The sequence below is a fragment of the Mobula birostris genome, chromosome 10 (genome assembly GCF_030028105.1).
Source record: "Mobula birostris isolate sMobBir1 chromosome 10, sMobBir1.hap1, whole genome shotgun sequence".
Lineage (NCBI taxonomy): Eukaryota > Metazoa > Chordata > Chondrichthyes > Myliobatiformes > Myliobatidae > Mobula > Mobula birostris.
In genome coordinates this window covers 42,404,640-42,420,069 of record NC_092379.1, presented here as the reverse complement: position 1 = coordinate 42,420,069, position 15,430 = coordinate 42,404,640, and the positions used below count along the sequence as shown (strand labels likewise).

General features: G+C 44.3%; 1 protein-coding gene across 1 annotated transcript in view; it reads right to left on the bottom strand.

The window, feature by feature from the left end:
* Positions 1–6,440, bottom strand: part of LOC140203629 (serine/threonine-protein phosphatase 2A 65 kDa regulatory subunit A beta isoform-like) — a 116,685-nt gene extending 110,245 nt beyond the window's left edge. Inside the window, 1 exon segment of the mRNA XM_072269677.1 lies at positions 6,368–6,440. Coding sequence (XP_072125778.1) covers positions 6,368–6,440 — 73 coding nt within the window.
* Positions 6,441–15,430: the final 8,990 nt, after the last annotated feature.

Here is a 15,430-nt window from a genome sequence, read left to right as displayed (position 1 = left end):
AGGCCACACTTCTCGCGGGACAGGATCAGAATCGCCACCAAATTAGCTTTAGGGAAAAGAAAGGGAGACACGGATGTTTATACCATAGACTGTCAACAGCAGCAGTACATAGACAAGAAAAATATACATTTTAGAACTCTGACACGTAAAACGCTCATGGTAATATGAAAATGGAAAAGTTTAAGTTAAATAAGTTAGGTTAGAGAACGCATATGCATGAACCGGCGTTCTCATAGGAAAAGTCATAAATAATACGAGTCGCTTCAACACTCGAGCCCACTCAGTCGAAATCATTGCTTATTATCCACATTTTTGTCATTTTCCTGCTCGCCTCTATATTCGTAATACGCAGTAAAAACACCGGTGTGTGTTTCGGATGATTCAATGACTGAGCCTGCATGCTGCGCTGAATTAATTCAGCATATTTATTTCCATACTGGTTATAAATGACCTCATGATATTTGGAGATTATGTTCCTGGTTTCGAAACACCTCGCCCTTCCCGGCCCCGACTAATAGCATTTTACACTGCCAAAGTACACTTGCTTTTTTTTCCAGAGCTACTCATTTATTAGGTAGGGAAACCAAGACGATGAATAAAACTCCAGTTAAGGTCTGAGGGAGGCCTCGCATAATTTGAACAAATCAGAGTTCGTCCGGTACTAGAACTTTCTTGTAATGTCTGCTTATACAAGGATCGCCCTTCCCGATGACATGACTTGTGTTCCAGGACAACGAGGTTCCAATTAACTGAAAAAAGACCAATCTTTGGGAAACTAAAACAACATGTTTTGGAATTAGATCACTTCAAATTTATCTATATTATATTCTATCTTCTATTTACTTTTAGAATTATTCAGAGATGTAATTTACTGACACATTTACTTGAATTTACCTTGCAAGCTTTCCGAGAATTGATGTTGAGCAGTGAGGAATTCAATTGGGAATTACACAAATCTGAGATCTTACTATATATAGTTTTCCACAGAAATCTTACATCAGTTTAAAAAAATCCGGTTTTATTATATCCTACTGATGTATAGCCTCGTCGCTAGCACAGTTTAATAATAGGTCTTTAGTTTTCGTTGCTGTGTGAAAGTCCGAGACACCGAGTAACGCAGGCTTACCCGTTTTCCAGTAGCAAAATATGAAAATCCAGAAATTTTAGTCCTGGGAAAAAGCCCCTGACCATCCACACGATCAATGACACTCATCATCTTATACACCTCTATCAGTCCACCTCTCATCCTCCATCGCTCCCAGGAGAAAAGGCCAAGTTCACTCAACCTATTCTCATAAGGTACGCCTTCCAATCCAGGCAACATCCTTGGAAACCTCCTCTACATACCCTCTATAGTACCGACATCTTTCCTGCGGTGAGGTAACCAGAACTGAGCACAATACTCTAAGTGAGGTCTGATGAAGGTCTTACATACCTGTAGCATTATCTCACGTCTCTAACTCATTCCCACGGTTGATGAATGCCAACATACCACAGACCTTCTTAACAATACTGTCAAAGTGAGCAGCAGCTTTGAGTGTCCTATGTGACCGCAAGATCTCTCAGATAGAAACATAGAAAATTGGTGCAGGAGTAGGCCATTCGGCCCTTCGAGCCTGCACCGCCATTTATTATGATCATGGCTGATCATCCAACTCAGAACCCTGCACCAGCCTTCCCTCCATACCTCCTGATCCCCGTAGCCACAAGGGCCATGTCTAACTCTCTCTTAAATATAGCCGTTGAACTGGCCTCAACTGTTTCCTGTGGCAGAGAATTCCACAGATTCACCACTCTCTGTGTGAAGAAGTTTTTCCTAATCTCAGTCCTAAAAGGCTTCCCCTTTATCCTCAAACTGTGACCCCTCGTTCTGGACTTCCCCAACATCGGGAACAATCTTCCTGCATCTAGCCTGTTCAATCCCTTTAGGGTTTTATAGGTTTCAATTAGATCCCCCCTCAATCTTCTAAATTCCAACGAGTACAAGCCTAGTTCATCCGGTCTTTCTTCATATGAAAGTCCTGCCATCCCAGGAGTCAATCTGGTGAACCTTCTTTGTACTCCCTCTATGGCAAGGATGTCTTTCCTCAGATTAGGGGACCAAAACTGCACACAATACTCCAGGTGTGGTCTCACCAAGGCCTTGTACAACTGCAGTAGTACCTCCCTGCTCCTGTACTCAAACCCTCTCGCTATAAGTGCCAGCATACCATCTGCCTTTTTCACTGCCTGCTGTACCTGCATGCCCACTTTCAATGACTGGTGTATAATGACACCCAGGTCTCATTGCACCTCCCCTTTTCCTAATCAGCCACCATTCAGATAATAATCTGTTTTCCTATTTTTGCCACCAAAGTGGATAACTTCACATTTATCCACATTAAATTGCATCTGTCATGAATTTGCCCACTCACCCAACCTATCCAAGTCACCCTGCATCCTCTTAGCATCCTCCTCACAGCTAACACTGCCACTCAGCTTCGTGTCATCCGCAAACTTGGAGATGCTGCATTTAATTCCCTCATCCAAGTCATTAATATATATTGTAAACAACTGGGGTCCCAGCACTGAGCCTTGCAGTACCCCACTAGTCACTGCCTGCCATTCTGAAAAGGTCCCGTTTATTCCCACTCTTTGCTTCCTGTCTGCTAACTAATTCTCTATCCACATCAATACCTTACCCCCAATACCGTGTGCTTTAAGTTTGCACACTAATCTCCTGTGTGGGACCTTGTCAAAAGCCTTTTGAAAATACAAATATACCACATCCACTGGTTCTCCCCTATCCACTCTACTAGTTACGTCCTCAAAAAATTCTATGAGATTCGTCAGACATGATTTTCCTTTCACAAATCCATGCTGACTTTGTCCGATGATTTCACCGCTTTCCAAATGTGCTGTTATCACATCTTTGATAACTGACTCCAGCAGTTTCCCCACCACCAATGTTAGGCTAACCAGTCTATAATTCCCCGGTTTCTCTCTCCCTCCTTTTTTAAAAAGTGGGGTTACATTAGCCACCCTTCAATCCTCAGGAACTAGTCCAGAATCTAATGAGTTTTGAAAAATTATCACTAATGCATCCACTATTTCTTGGCCTACTTCCTTAAGCACTCTGGGATGCAGACCATCTGGCCCTGGGGATTTATCTGCCTTTAATCCTTTCAATTTACCTAACACCACTTCCCTACTAACAGGTATTTCACTCAGTTCCTCCATCTTACTGGTCCCTCTGTCCCCTACTATTTCTGGAAGATTATTTAATAATCAACATTGCCAAGAGTCTTACCATTACTATTATATTCTGTCTTCAATTTTGGCCTACCAAAATGAACCACTTCACACATCTGGGTTGAAGTCCATCTGCCACTTCACAGCCCAATTCTGCATCCTATCGATGTCCCGTTGTAACCATTGCCAATCCTCCAGACTATCGACAACACCCCCAACCTTCGTGTCATCAGCAAACCTACCAACCCACCTTTCTACTTCTTCATCGAAGTCATATATAAAAACCACAAAGAGGACACAAAAATCACAAATCTCAGGGCTTCATGACTGTCCGCTTTTCAATACGCCAAGGACACAGCCTGGAAGAATAGCGTGCCTTCAGGGTGCCGGAATTTCATAGCTCTGGAGGCAGGCAGATGTGAGGTCGGTGTCACCGCCTAATGTGCTGTGGAAGATCGAAAGCAGAGAACTGGCTGCTGTCTATGTGCCCAGAGACCAGACTTCCTTGGACACAGAACTCGGGGAAAAAACGACACAAAACACCTTTAACACCATAAATCTGTGAATCGTTTTGTTATGTTTCCCCTCTCTCAGTGAAACTGGGACACCTGCTATTCCCTTATTAGGGAGAGACAGAGAGCCTGTGACTTCGTGAATTACAGGGCGAAGGAGAAGTCTTTGGGGGTACTGAAATTCTGTGTCTTTATTACTGCTTTGCTGCACGTTTGACTGCTCCGTGAAGGGAGCAGATGCTTTTTTTATGCTGGCGATTGCGTTGCTTTGCTTTGCTGCTGCTTATGCGTGGGTGGGGGAAGTTCGGGGACTTCGAAGTTCTAACATTTAAATATCATTCACTCTTTGGGACAATGCTCTGTTTTCGTGCGTGCTTGTGAAGAAAAAAATTTTCATGTACGTATATTGTATACATGTCATGGTCCAGTCCATGAAGGTCGCATTCCGGTTCACAGTCCGGTCCATGGTTCCTTATTCCAGGTTTTCCAGTTTTCCCTTGTCCTGTTGTGTGTCTCAATCCAGGCACATGATTCCCATTTTTGGTTGGCTACATAAACAGCTCCTGGGTTCAGCTTCAGTTGCTTGACTGTTCCTTCCCCTTCCTTCTGTAGCCTCGCCTGCTACCTTCGCCTGTAACACTGTCATGTTCAAGCGCCAGGGCAAGACTGGGGCCTTGCTGTGACTAGATAAAGAACTATCTTTCTTTGTTTGGAACTGTCTCTTTGTGTCCAAGCCTTCGCTAGGTAGGTCTGGCTGTTTGCCGCTACCTTGTGTAGGGAACCATCTCTTCCTGCTCTCGCCTCCGCTGGGTAGATCCAGCCGTTTCCCACTACCTTGAGCTCTGCGTTCCTGTTCTCCCTCGACCAAGGCTCTGAGTTCTTGTTCTCCCTCGAACATGGATCTGCATTCCTGTTCTCCCTCGAAAATAGCACCGAATGGCTGGCACACCATTCCTAAGTTGGAAAAAATAGCTCCTTATTTTAGCCAAATCCAAAACACTTCTTTATGAAGCTTGGATGTGGGCTATGTGCAGGATATATTACACGGGAGGGTATCTTTGTACAATTCCATTGCCAGGGAACTACACGAAAGATGCAGTGCTATCACTTTTAGTAGCAATAATTTAAAGGCAGGTTGTTAAATAAACAGCGAAAGATTATGTAATGAAAATGCAAACAGCCTTTGGTATCCTTGCGCACTGGGTTAAGAAAGATATCGGCCAAATGCGGACAAATTTGCAAAGGTAAATAGGTATCTTGGTTGGTATGGTCCGGTTTGGCCAAAAGGCCCGTATCTCTGCTGTATAGCACTATGACTCTAGTCAGTGACAACGGATATACAGAACTAGAAGGCGAATAAGGATGAAAATGGTAAGTCCAAATGACGAGAAAATTTGAGTCCAGAAGTAGGGATAGAGGTTTTCATAAGTACACCATGATTACAGTGTTTACTGCAGGTCTCCCTGTCTGAGAAAAGTGTTCAAAATCGGGATTATAGCAAAGGTTCGCCAGGTTTATTCCTGGGCTGACAAGACTGATGTCCGTCAAGGGATTGATTCGATTCGATTCGATTTATATTCGCAAAAGAACGAGAGAGGGGTCTCGTGGAAATCTCGTTATATATAATCACGAAAGCGGGGCTTTTCACCCACCTCGTCAGAAAGTGATGACAATCTGTCCAGATAGCCTGCATTTCTTCTGCACAAGACTCACATTCCTGCATGTCTTTCCTGTAACCTGCCCATGAGCTTTCCAAATGTTCTACTTCGTTTCTTCATCCACCATAGTCTCTGCATTCTCGTTCGAGACAGCCATTACCGTCTATCAGGAAAACCCTGGTCATCGACTTTCAATTAAAATCCTCCTCCTCCCATCTGTGGCAACGAATACCGCAGATTCGCCGCCTCCAGGTTAAAGGAATTTCTCGTCTTTCCTGTTTTAAATGGATATTCCTCTGTTCTTTTCGAAGCACAGTAGCATAGCGGTTAGCGTAACTCTCTTACAGCAACAGCCACCGGGATTCTACCTTCTCCAGGAGGCCGTGTTTCCTTCAGATTATCTGGGATGCCCCGCCCGCCCCCCGCTTAACCAGGGGTACACAAAAACGATAGGAGGTTGGATCTGCACCCGGGTTCGGGGGACAGAAGGGAATGTTGTCTGACTCACGAGGGTCCCCCTTTCTACTGGTGAGCCCTCCCTTTTGGCCGAAGGGAACAGGTAGCACGGAAGTGGCGGGACTGGCCGCAATAGAGACATTTCCCCGCTCTCAATTTCCGGAGTCGCTCTGTGAGAGAAAGGCGGTTCCGTCCCAGCTGCATGGGTTCCTCTCCTGGGTGGTGGAAACGGCTGGACTGGGAGCTATTCTAGGAGAGGGAGGGGAAGAGAGGCTAGGGCCGGTGGGAGACGGTAAAGAGTGTCGTGGAGTTGCTAAAGGGAGTGGACGACCAGTTCTCTCCCTATGGCGTTCTCGAAGACAATTGTCCAACCTGGTGGCTAGGGAGATCAAACAATCCAGGCTGTTGGTGTCATCCCTTGCCACCAACTCGTCTTTCACCATGTCGCTGAGGCCTTTTCAAAATACCCCTTGGAGTGCCTCATCATTCCACCCCGAGTCAGCCACTAACATCCGGAAATCCACGGAATAGGCGGCAACACTGTGTGAGCGCTGACGGAGAGTGAGTAGTCGCTTAGCGGCATCTTTACCACGGACAGGGTGGTGAAAGCTCCTTCTCATTTCTGTGATAAAGGTGGGGAATGAAGAGCAGTTAGCCGGTTGATTATCCCAGATAGCTGTAGCCCACACTAAGGCACTTCCCCGCTACAACCCATATAACCCATCTTCGACTTGTCTGTGGAGTACTTGGATGACTGCTGTTCGAACACCAAGGAGCATTGCAGAAGGAAGGCCCGGCACTTCCCCAAATCCGCAGCATAGTGTTCTGGTTCAGGTATGTGTGGCTCTCTTGGCGGTGGTGTTACCGACACGTAGGGGGTTGCCACTACCGGCTGTCTGGGCTGGGCTGACAGAGTTCCAGGAGTGGATCGGGTAAGATGAACGGATACTCGGTCCACCTGGTCACTGATCTTCTTTACGTCAGCAGACAGGGAACGGAGGTTCTCCATGACATCCCAGAGAAGTTGATCGTGCAGATCCAGTTGGGAGCCCTGGCTGGCGAGGGCTTGTTGCAGGGTATTCGTGTCCGCTGGGTCCATAGTGGCCAGATCGTTCTGTTGCAAGGAGCGACTGCGGCGAACCCAAGTGCAGCACACAGGCACGGAGATTAAGGTAGGATACTTACACGGGCGTAAACGCCGAACAGCAAACAGCAGGGATCTTGACACGGAGCCCTGATATGGAGCCTTGACTCAGAGAGACGGAGTTTCATAGATAAACCTTGAAATTGCAGCTAACTTAGAACAAACACTTCTAAGCGGTCGGGAAACGTTAGTTATCACACAGGAAAAAGACCACGATCTGGTAACTAGGTTTTGTAACGCCGGGGGGTTCTTATACTGCAGGTCATCATGAAAGAAAATTAGAAGTAATTGGGAAATTAACGGTCAGAACCATGGCACAATTAAAGGAAATTAGAGGAAACTAGGGAATAAACAATCAGGACCGTGACAATATAACATTCCTCACGTTCATCTTCAATCACTGTATTTACTTGTTTCATTTTATTCCTACTTCTGCAACAGTGTGAAAAGTAGTATGATTACTCTTATTGCATGCATATTTTTCCGTACGCTGAACACTTTTTTGCCTGGTGCTGCTGTCCGCAGCAATCACAAGACGTCTTGCTCTCTGTCGGTTTCGTTGCCTTTTTAATATTTCTTCTAATATGTTCGCGCTTTTTTACAGAGTCTACGCTGCAGCTTTCAATGAAAAGGTGTTCAGCCTGTCGTTACGGTTTCCGAAGCTTTGCAAAATATCAAAGCTTTTTCCAAATCCAGGTCTTGCTCTCTTAACAGCCTTTCTCTCAGACCATTATCCCGAATGCCACAAACAATTCTGTCTCCAATGAGAGAGTCTGCCAGTTCTGCAAACGCACATGATTTACTTCGGCGTTTCAACTTCGTAACATATCGATCTATTTTCTGCTTACACGTGAAAATCTTGAACACCTCATACGTCACATTACGCTTCGGTATACAAAATGCTTCCAATTTGTCCATTATCGACTTTAAATTGAAATTAATTTCATCTTCAGAAATAGAATGATTATATTTCAATTGCGTCGTCACCTATTACGTGCAGTAGAATCGCCGTTTTCTGGTTTTCTATCGGCTCTGATCGCCGATAAATAGATTTCAAAATGTTGCTTGTATTTCCTCCGGTTTTCAGCTGCATTCCTAGTCAGCTGAAGTGTCGGTGGGGATTGCAGATGTTCCATTTTTAAAGCTGTTAGCAAACCCCGAAAACAGTTCGTGCGGTTTTCTTTTGGATCATCTTCGATTCTCCCGTATTAGCGAACGTATTATTCTTCCAGACCGACTTCTGACACCATGTTGTGTTCTTTATACGCATCGTGGTTTAACAATAACAAAACATATTCTGTTAGAATAGAACTCGAACTTCTATTTACTACAGCAACTGCAACCACGTTTACCATAGAAGTTTCTCGATGATTTCTCCGAACACTGTTCAATCACGTTCTGACACGTGATATCACCACACGAGACACCGAGTGCTGCGAGCAGGGGAACTGGGTCACGCCATCCTGATCCCCGGACAGGGCACGGGACGAAAGGTCCATGGGATTCGGTGCAATCTGTGAGCTGAGCCGGGATCGGAGCCCATTATAATCTGTCCAGCGCAGGTGGAACTATGGCGGCTTTATGGCTGCAGGAGGTTCAGCAGGGTGACGAGCCCCACCACTCGTTTGGCGTTGAGGAGGCCGCGCACCATCAGGCCAGCAATCAGCCGAGACTGCCGCCCATTTCTCCACTCCCAACACCTCCAGGGCTTGAGGGCGACGGCAGTGCTAACCTGCTGTTCGACGAACGCTTCCCTGTGCTGGCGACCAGCCGCCAGGAGAGTTACAGCGAGGAAGTAGCAGCCGGTAGCCCCGGTATCGAGGACCTGCTCTCTCAGCTTCGGCAAAAGGATAACGATCTCATCCTGGCGGCTAAGCTCGGCAAAGCCTTGCTGGAGAAGAACCAAGAGCTTACCGATCAGTACGAGATAATGCAGAGAGAGGTCACTGACAAACTGGAGGAAAGATAATGTGGCAAATATAAGGGAATCCTTTCATCCTGCTCACCTCCCCTCTCCAAGCGTCTTTGACCCTGTTTCACATCGCATTCGTATTTCTGCCCAATTTGGTAGGGTCATTAACCATCGGCACCCCAACTTATCATCCTTCCTATTCGTAACCACTACTATGTCATTGGACTCCACCGCTTCCCACACCATTGCATCCCATTTTTACGCTAATATATTGCGTCCACTACATTAACATCTCGCAGACTCGCCCTGACGCTGCGCTGACGCCTGAGTTCTGATGATCTGACGTCATTACATTGGCCGGGAACCGAATCCAAGACCCTCAAACACTGGTAATATATTTGGAAATGCGCTCGTGTCCACGCTTTAATGTTCCGTGATTAATCTCGAAAATGCTATTGAGACGTGTCGAATATATCAATTTAATAGCAATAATATTACATAGTAAGGATAAGAAAAGTAGTTCGCCCCCTTTCATCTTGAGGTACAGGGTCAGTCCTGGTTTCGGTGTGCATTGATCGTTGCAAGGGCTTTTAAAGGCGGTAACTCAGGAAAATGTTGTTGCCGTGGTTAGACTACGAATGTAGCGTTTGTCCTTGCTGTTCGGCGCCTTCCCGAGGTTGGCAATGTCTGTTCTGAAATAGTATCTGTCTACCTGTTGCAGATACCTGAAACTACATGAGGCCCCGCTCCATCTTCTCACTTTCAGTCAAACAAGCGAAGTGGGCATGTCTTACTCATTCAAGCTTGGTTCAACGCTCAAACCGAATCAGTGTGCGGGATGTGCGCTATTTATATACAGCATGGTGGGGAAATGATTAGCAGCAAAATATTTCTTGTATGCAAATTAATATTTTGTCTTAGGTTTTCTTAAAGAATTTTAAAGATAATGAAGGAGAGTCAAAGTAGACAAGTTGTGGCGAAGGCTGGAATGGTGGTTGGAAGGGAGGAGAATGGTATTATGGTAGTAGAGCAAACACGAGGAATTCTGCAGATGCTGGAAATTCAAGCAACACACATCAAAGTTGCTGGTGAACGCAGCAGGCTAGGCAGCATCTCTAGGAAGAGGTACAGTTGACATATCGGGCCGAGGCCCTTCGTCAGGATGAACTGATAGAAGAGCTAGTAAGAGATTTGAGAGGAGGAGGGGGAGATCCAAAATGATAGGAGAAGGCAAGAGGGGGAGGGATGGAGCCAAGAGCTGGACAGTTGATCCTCTCATATCCTTTTTGCCAATCAACTGTCCAGCTCTTGGCTCTATCCCAACCCCTCCTGTCTACTCCGATCATTTTGGATCTCCCCCTCCCACTCCCACTCCCCAACCCACTTTCAAATTTCTTACTAGCTCTCCTTTCAGTTCGTCCTGATGAAGGGTCTCGGCCCGAAACGTCGACTGTACCTCTTCCTAGAGATGCTGCCTGTCTTGCTGCGTTCACCAGCAACTTTGATGTGTGTTATGGTAGGAGGGAATGGTACAGGATCAAACAGAGAGAAACTGATTACCTTGGAGGTCTGGTACAAACATTAGCTTCCTTCCTGATCTCTAGTGTTGTCTGTGGAGGCTACACATTCATTCTGAGATCCCACCAGATGCATCCATTCCCATTAGGAACTTGCTGTGCTGCTACTGAGGCACACTCAAAAGATGTGTGAGTTACTAGGTTAATTGATTATTATAACAGGAAATCAGATTAGTGTAAATGAGCTCTTTGACAGAACGGACACAATGGGTCAAATGTACAAGGTCCCTATGTTGTACAATTCTGTGACTAATAACAGGGACCAAGCAGAGCTGGGACAGCCACTCATCCTGACATGAGGGGAAGTGGAGAAAGGCTCATTGCAGAAGTTTGTTTACGCCCAGAATCTTTATGGAACATTCTCTTCTCTGAACTTCAGTAAGATACCAAGTTGAGGTGCAGGTTGCCTTACACAAAGTCCTCACTGAAATAAATCACCAGCTACAATTACAACAACAGGGAAAGAACAGCATTGCCTTTTAATGTGCTGACAAATCTTTAGCGTTTGGCTTCTCTCAGATTGGAACTGTTTTTAATAACTCACAGTTAGTTGTCCTCTGCTGTGGAAGAGATATTAAGACTTTTCAAATTTACTGAGAATGTGCAGGAATTTCACTGGAGTTGCAAGCTGAACTAGGGTACAGGGCACAATTACTGCATGCACATAATTTGCAGGCAACACTGGTATATTTTAGAAGGTCATATCATTTCCTCAAGATCCAGTTGACGTGACCATTGGCAGTGAATCATGTAGGTCAGTGCCCAGCATACTAAATGCAGTCATGATACTTTCATTCTGTGGTGGTCCACCTGTCCCATTTAGTAAGCACCCAGTGCTTCTGACCCTACACCATCCTGTTCTGCAAGGGGCAATACAATTTGTCGGTAAGTGTCACCTGGTTGACATGGCTATCTTGGTTGAAACGAGCAGTTTGTGTAACCTGTGAGATTTGGATTTGGGGGTCAATTGTTGGTGCATGGATAGAACAGGTGATGTACTCTAATGTTACATATGAGGCCTGATTTATAGTCTGATGCAAAACTGGTGATTTAATAGTCAATTAGGCTGTTGGTGCAGTTAATGGAATATGACTTTTGAAGGTAGGCTCATTGATCTTGACCGTGCTTTTGAGATCATTAAAAAAATCGAAGCAGAAGTAGGTCACTTTGCCTCTTCATGTATGCCCTACCAATCAGTGCAATCATGGCTGATCTTCTACCTTACTAACCCTGCATCCATTTATCAGAATGGCGGATTCTAGTTAATGGGGACACATCAGGATCAGTACATTTTGGCCCAATTAAGTGGCTGCCACAATTAGCCAAATTTTCATGAAAATAGTTTTGAAAGGGCAAACTATGTTCAACTGAGCAACAAATTATGTATTTAAATAAATACAGAACAAATTAGAATATTACCAATATAACTGTAGTACTATGATAACACCTAATAGTTCTCGACAGCGGAGTTCATACAGTGTACGCTGCTCTGTTCTTTTTGATTGACTGTAAATGAACAAAATCAGTGTTGAAGTCATGTCAAAAATTGTTGCTTTGTCATTTGGCATCAGTAGGCTCAAATGAATACCATAGCACAAGCATACGCAATTGATGCTATTTAAAAACTATTTGCTCTAAGCATGCTGTAGTGTCACATGGCCAGACACATGCACACAACTGATGCTAGTTAGAAACTGTTGCATTCTCCAAATCCTCATTTTCATTGTAGCATTCAAGATGATTATCAATATCTTAACTTCCTTCGTGGTTTCTAATTTGTTGAAGCAATGAAATTGTTTCATTTTCATTCCCAGCCATTTCTTGCATCTCCAAGCCTGACTGCTTGAAACTGCAGTGAGAAAAACAGTTCTGAATTGTCTTACTGCTTATTTCTCGCTACCTATCCCTGACATGAACCACTGCTTTTTTGAACACAAGCTGATGATATTTAAAAACTGTTCACTCTAAGCACGGTGGAGTATTTAATGGCACACAAGTGCACACAACTGACACTAGTTAGAAACTGTTTGGCAATACTCTCCCGTCCCAGTTAAGAGGCATAGTGTCCCAAATAAGTGAGGAAATTCTGGCTATTTTTTTGATTAGTTTATGTTGATTTAGAGTTGTCCCAAATAAGTGGCTGTCTGGATTAACCGATAGAATAACTAACCAGAATCCACTGTACAGTATATCATTTATTCACACCCAGTCCACTCCTGGTGCAAGGTCTCAGCCTGGAATATCAACTTGTATTCTTCCTCTGCAGATACTAATTGATGAGCTAAGTTCTTTCAGAGTTTTGTTTTTGCTGGCAGATCCCAGAATCTACAGTCTCGTTTGTTTTCATATCCTTTATTAGCTCGAGAGACCAGATCTCTTTACAATATTCCAGGCACAATCTTACCAGATATTTATATAATTGCACTTGAATGTTATTATTCTTGTACTCCTTCTTCTTTCAATAAAGACGAGCAAACCATTTGTCTTTCTAATTGTTTGCTGTATTTTGGCATCAGTGATTCACGTACACTGGTACCCAGGTCACTCTGAGCACCAACTCCTTACAGTCTCTCATCATTTAACTACTCTACTTTTCTATTTTCCCTACCAAATTTCCTCTTGCACTTTTCCACATTACACTCTATCAGCTGTGACCTTGCAGATTCACATAACCTGCATGAATCCATTTAAAACACAAAAGATACTGCAGATGCTGGAAATCCAGGACAACACACACAAAACGCTGGAGGAACTCAGCAGGTCAGGCATCATCTATGGAAATGAATGTTAAAGTGAATTTTTTGGGGGTAATGATTTGTTTACCTTTAAGTGACTTTGGCCACCAGACTTCTACTTGACAATGCACTTGCTGTGCTTCTGGCGCCGTAGTTTGACCTGATGCTGTAGTTTTGAAGACAGTATTATCTATGCATTATAAATATTAATTGTCTTCTATGTTAGCATGGGAAATGCCAAATAAATGTATCGTAGACTTAATTTACATTTCTAAAGGCTGTCAACATTTTGGCGTTGGAAGGAAAGGATGGTGTGATATTTTGCATGTAGCCTCAAAAGGAAGCATTGTCTTTAACTTTTTAAGTAGCGATTGCCTTTGTGTTTAGCATATAAATATTGAGCCCGCATTGGGCTAGCAGACCTTTCTGCGGAAGGTGTCTCCGTCCTTAAGATGCCTGCTGTAGCTTGTGTCGAAAAAAGAGGCTGCTTTGTACCTACCAGTGACTCTGTCTCTCTGGTGATTTTGTCCACGCTACAACAATGAATAAACTGTTGATGCTTCAGGCTGGGACATTCCATCAGGACTGGTAAGGAAGGGGGAAGATGCCAGAATAAAAGTGTAGGGAGAGGAGAAGGAGACTGAGCTTGAAGGTGATAGGTGAAGCCAAGTGGATGGGGGAGGGGGGAATGATGTAAGAAGCTGGAAGGTGACTTGCAGATGTAGGTGGGATGCAACTGAAACAAGAGCGATAAAATGGAGTTGTGGTATGTGGATGCGAGAACAGGCAGAAACAATGGGCCTAACCAACCATTCAGCTTTGTGAATCTTGGGACCAAGTGTCAATTCTCTGGACACCTCCTCTTACTGACCCCTTGAAAAGGACCTCACTTGGGACCATCAGGATATTGTCTCTGACACCACCAGCAACCTCATCGACTCTGGAGATCTCCCATCCACTGCCACCAACCTCATTGTTCCCTTATCCCACACTGCAACACCTCGTATTCCAACTAAGTAGTCTTTAAGCTGATGGCATGAACATTGATTTCTCTTACTTGAATTACTTCTGGAAATTTTGCCCCTTCCATTCCCCACTCTGGCCTCTTACTACCTCTCCTCCCTGTTTATCACCTCCCTCTGGTGCCCTTCCTCCTTCCCTGTCTCCCATGGTCCACTCTCCAGTCCTTTACCTTTTCCACCTGTCATCTCCAAGCTTGTTATTTCCTCTCTCCCTCACCCCTTCCCCACCCGCCTGTCTACACCTATCACCTTCAAACTTGTCTTCCTTCCCTTACCCCTCCCTCCATATTCTGGCATCTTTCCCTTCCTCTCCAGCCCTGATAAAGGGTCTTGGCCCAAAACATCGGCTGATTATTTATTCCCATAGATCTGCTGAGTTCCTCCAGCATTTTGTGTGTACATCCCTTTATAACTTTTCTGCATCATCATTACAAGCCATACAGACCCCAACTTGGTATCATTAGCAAACATGGATACTGTATATTATTGTAAACCCTCTCAACAAGATCATTGATATTGACTGAATATTAGAGCTCAACATCAACTCCTGCAACACTAGTCAACAACCTCCCAATCTCAAAGTGACCTATTTATTCCTGGTCATTATTTTCTGTTTATTAACTGATCCTCAACCCACACAAGAATATTTCCTTCAATCCCATGTGCTTTATGATTTCTTCTGTGGCACTTTATTCAAGGTCTGAAAGTCTAATGAGCAGCATAGCTGTCTTCCTCATCAATTCTCAGCAAACTTGAACAAGTTACACGCCAATTCTGATCAGTCCTATTTTTTTAAATGTGCTGTTGCCACTCACTCAATGATAGGCTTTAAGTATTTTCTCTGCAATTGTCTTCTCCTAACTTTGTTAAAGAGTGGGGTTACGTTTACTTCCTTCCAGTTGAGGGGAACCTCAAGAAGAAAGAGGTGGGATTTTGGAAAATGTATTCTTTATACCATCGTACTATGGTAATTTTGCTCATCCATTCTGCAGTCTCTTGAATAGATACAAGGACTGGAGTTTCCTTGGTGTTGTCTGGATCCACATACTAGCCTCATTTGTAATTTCAATCTGTTCGCCTTACTCACCAGTTCTACAGTACTTATTGTTAAGGGCATGATGACCTCCTGGAACAAAGTCTCCAGTGAGACCATAACCAGGTCTATTAATGCTGTCTCATATGA